This window comes from Phaseolus vulgaris, chromosome 2 (assembly GCF_051622355.1).
Source record: "Phaseolus vulgaris cultivar YP4 chromosome 2, ASM5162235v1, whole genome shotgun sequence".
NCBI lineage: Eukaryota > Viridiplantae > Streptophyta > Magnoliopsida > Fabales > Fabaceae > Phaseolus > Phaseolus vulgaris.
The window spans coordinates 48,649,667-48,654,569 of record NC_143499.1 but is presented as its reverse complement, the minus strand read 5'-3'; the positions used below and the strand labels follow the sequence as shown (position 1 = coordinate 48,654,569).

Here is a 4,903-nt window from a genome sequence, read left to right as displayed (position 1 = left end):
TTCTATTAGTATATTTATTTTAGTCCCTTTTTCAATTTTGTAAAAATATTTTACCTTTAAAATATATTTTTAGTTTAAGATATTGAATTAAGAATTATTTTAAAATTAAATATATTTTTTATTATTGTATTATAATAAAAATTTATTTATATTCTTAATCTCTAAAATTTATATTAGAAAAAAATAAATCATATAAAGAAAAAATATTTAACTTGTTATTTTATTAATAAATTATTTAGTATTGATTTAAATGATTTATATATTTAAATAATAGATTACATATTTTATTTCAAAAAATTAGATTGACAATATTGTATTGAAGAACTAAATTTAGCATTTAATGCTGGTGAATGGAACCTTATCATGTGCATAGTATAAAATATATATTTTAAATTTAAATTTCAGTGTCTTCATTACTTTATGATAAATATATTGTTTATGAAAATTAAATGAATTGAATTTTATAAATTTTAATTATCTGAAATTCAATATTTTTTAAAAATATATAAAAATGTAAGAAATTTGATTTTTTTTTTATATTTTTAAAAAAGTTGAATAATAACTTTTTTTGAAATGCATAAGTAGCATTTGATTGTGATACTCAGTAACTATTTCTAACAAGAGAAGGAATAAGTTATTTAGAATAATTGCTTCTCATTTTCATTCCTTTTTTGTTTGTCTAAGAAAATATATTTTTAAAATTGTTTTTATAATAACTTGATTTTATATAGTAGAATATCACTTAACAGTATAGTAGTAAAGATATAGTTTTTTTCCGTTGCAAATTTGACGACGTAAAATATTAAAGTATAAAAATAATTACATTAGTATGCATGGTAACTATTCATGAATCAAATTCAAACCCCATTCCAAAACAAAATAATAATTCAGAAAACTACAGAAAATAATATTTATATCGAAAACTACAGAAATGTGAAATTCATTATATATTTATTATCTCCGTAATATATATAATAAAGATAACCTATAAAATGGTTTAATGATTTTTTACTTAATTTTTTAAAAAAGTAAGCTTAGAAATATTTTGGAATTGGATATGTTTTTATTTAAATATTGTGGAAAAATAACTCGTAAAAGGAGGTGGAATTGTGAAGAAAATTATTAATAAAAATAAATAAATTTATTTCTCTTTTGTTTAACATGAGTTTTTTTTATAAGTCATTTCATTGCCACGTTTCGTTTTGCTGTGGTTTGGGTAGATTTTGTATGGGCGCAGCCATCCCAGTAGATTTATTAATTGTTGTGTCTGATTTGACAATTCTCTAACTCTCGTCCCTTCATGCTCCAATTCAAATCTAAATTATTTCCTTTTTTAATAAAATTTATATTTTTTTCTATTAAAAAATAATATCTTCAATGTCATTCTGCTCAATAAAATATATTATAAAATCTAATAATTGCATCATGTGTAAATATGCTAATGGGACCAATCTTTTGTCTGCAGTTGAAAATATAACTACAGAATCTTAACCTAGATTCAAAAATTAAATATGGAGATAATTTATAGTTCCAATTTTTTTTTAAAGTGCCATTAACTTTCTAAACATACTTTTTTTTTTTCTAAATAAATTAGATTCATCAAGCATAATAATCTCATTGAAAAAAATTGCTAAGTATATTTAAAAAATTTAATTAAATAAAATAAGAAAGTTATGTATGCTAAATAGAAATATTCCATTTATATCTATCTATATATTAATTATGTATTTTATAATTTTAACATATTCTAATTAAACTTTTAGCTAAACAGAGTAAGTAAAAATAGTTTCCGAAAATGTAGTGCTTATATTTTGTTGAATAAGAATTCAATAAAATGTAAAAGAAACGAATTTGAGACAAACATGTACCAGTGTAACCTAACTACAGTGACGTCATTACTTAAAAAAAAAGTGGTTTTATTTGGTAATAATGCGCAAAAAAAAGTACTGTTGATTGTGATGTGCAAATATTATATATAACCTTTATCAAAACAATCTTCATTTCACTTTTGGCATGTACTTTTTATGCTATCCTTTTCCATAAATTATTATTATTTAGATAAGTTTGTATCCGTATTATTATGTGAAGAAATAATATATTACCTTATATTAAACCATTATTAATTTATATATTTGTGTGTATATATATATATTTATATATTTATATATTCTACTCTTCCTTTTTTATTTATAAACACCAAAAATACATTTTTTTTTAAATATAAATAACTTTTAATAAATCTTATTTCATTTTTTGACATTTTCCAAAAATGATATAATTAATTCATGTTTGTCCTTTATATATATATATATATATATATATATTTTGACACACATAGATTAAGAAAAAAATGATTGATTTTGTTTTTCGATAATCTAACGAAAAAAAAACTTTCTGTTCGGCCTTTTGGGTTCAGAAGTTTTGGGCCTGACCTAAGATCCACTATTCAGGCCCAATTTTGAATTAGATTAGAAAGGTGTTTTCCATTCGAACCAACTAATTAAAAATGACACGTTGGTTCTCAGTGTTTATATAGGTACTACATTAAGTTAGCAAAAGTTAATATAATTTTAAAATTAAATAATATTTGATTTACATTTAATTATTGTATAAACAGTTCATAATTAGACATGCAATCAATAATTAATTAAGATCACATAAGATGTGTTGACTAATGGTTACTATCTATATGAATGCATTATAAAAATTCAGAGTCTGTGTTGGCAATGGCATTATTTTGTTTGCTAATAGAGGCACGTCAAAATTAGTTTATTAATCTGCTTAAAAGCTAGCAGTGTTTCATGTCAAACTTCGATCATTGCTCTTACTTTAACTTTCTATCATATTATCAATCACATTATTATTTTTTTATTAATTTCCATTTGCATAATGTGTGATATGGGAACTAAATAAGAGAAAGAAAGAAAAATAAAATAAAATGAAGGAGAGAAGTCACAGTGATTTTGTTGGTTAAAAGTTGACAAAAGTGAAATTTTAGACATCATTGTCGTAAAACATTCAAGCATTTCTTTATTTTTTTTTCTTTGCTGCAAGAGAATTGCTGGAACATTACACAGGGTATTATTATGAATATTAATATATTATTATATCTGTATATTAATAACTAGAAAAATGAGTTTTTTGCAGAATCTGCAGAGGCTGATGGTGTTTTGTGCAGAATTTTTCCTCATGGAGAATTCCAAAGCTCTGCATTTTTAACCTTGGAAACACTCTGCAACACTTCCAATGGAAGAATGTCGCCACTCACAACTACCATTTTGGTTTCCAGATCTACCTTGTATGAACTCACTCCTGTTGAGAAGCATAAAAAAAATACCATTATTAGAAGTTAGAAATCTGAATTAGAATTTTGTTGAATGCACACACAATAACTCTCAAACTGATTACTAAAATGAGATCAAAGAATGATAAAGTTGACTTTTTCAGAGATGGGTAGCAGTTTTCCCAAGGAGTAAAATAATATATCTTTTTGGGCAACCTCTGTTTTCACCATCCCTTCAATAATAACCAATAGGACTTGGTTCCTATGAATGGTTGAAATTCTGTATTTGTTTGAATACTGTAATTACAGATTGTATGAGATGGAGAAATATTTCAAAGGTGTCAAAATGAATGATGCAGTGAAGAACATAAAGTGAAAATAAGTGAAGCTTTCTGAAAGAGTAGGTTACTTTTATATGAAATCTATACTCTAATAGTATGAAACAATTGCTATGTGTTCACCTTCCAGCTTTGAGATGTGCTTCTCAACTTTTTTTGCACAGCCATGGCAATGCATGGACACCCTCATTATCACTATCTGCAGATTCAGCAACAGGAAGATATCAATTAGCCCTACAAGCTATATAATGATAAGAACTATTTTGTTTTTGCAAAGTAACTTGAATGCAAAATGTTGAAGAAAAGAGAAGCCTCACCTTAGGTTTCAATTGAAAAGCCAAAGTCTGTTTTCCATCAACTAGATCCTTCAGTCTTACTTTGAGATCACTGCCACTGTCAATCAAAGGCTTGCTCTCAAACTCATCTTCAAATTCTGAGGAATTTACACAGAAGCAGGTGTTTGAACAAGAAGGAAGACAGAACTTGTCCAACATCCAACCAAGTTTTCCCATTTCAACTTTTTACTATTATGAGTCACACACACAATCAAATCTGAACCGAAAGCACTCTCTCCCTTGTTCAAGAATCAAACCAATTGCTTGAATGACACAAAATACAAAACTGCTAGCTTGTTATAGAGAGGAGGGAAAAACAAATGAGCCTAAGGTCAAATTTTATGGGGGAAACCAAAGTGCACAGAACCCAATGAATTTTATCCAAAATAATAATAGAAAATAGAGACTGTGCGATTGGAACTTGTCATGTGATGAACCACCAAACACTGACCAAACTAAAATCCACTAAAGACACAAGATACCAACCACTTGGTGTCATAAAAGGAGAAACATGATTAGAGAAGCGTCTCACTGACTGTTTAAGCAATGGAAGAAACAAATGCGTATCAAAAGAGGAGAAACATGATTCATGATCAAAGATGAGAGATAAGAAATGGTGCACAGTGATCACAGAAAGGGAAGTGGAAGTGAGAAACTTTATATGAGAGTGTGATGTGACTTAGCCCAAGCTGGAGAAAAGAATATGCATATACTATATGCACAATTATAGATCCATGTGGATAAGTGTTACATCCAAATTAATGAAGTATAAGCTTGGTAGAGAGGTCAAATATAAAGGAACAAAGTCCAGGCATATTTGGTAATACAACTGTTGCGCAATTTGAACACTAAAGACAAGAAAGCGCATGGCAATAGGCATAATAGGGAATTGTTTTAAGTTTTGAGCATTACATAGCAACAGTGCACAATGTTTGATTGACATCATT

At 26.6% G+C, this 4,903-nt stretch overlaps 1 protein-coding gene across 1 annotated transcript; it reads right to left on the bottom strand.

Annotated features, from left to right (window-relative positions):
* Positions 1-2,977: 2,977 nt before the first annotated feature.
* Positions 2,978-4,589, bottom strand: LOC137812890 (protein SODIUM POTASSIUM ROOT DEFECTIVE 2). Its single transcript, XM_068615130.2, has 3 exons — positions 3,939-4,589; positions 3,745-3,820; positions 2,978-3,312 (listed from the first exon to the last, which is right to left on the bottom strand). The coding sequence occupies exons 1-3, from the start codon at positions 4,131-4,133 to the stop codon at positions 3,188-3,190; spliced, it is 396 nt and encodes a 131-aa protein (XP_068471231.1). The 5' UTR covers positions 4,134-4,589; the 3' UTR covers positions 2,978-3,187.
* Positions 4,590-4,903: the final 314 nt, after the last annotated feature.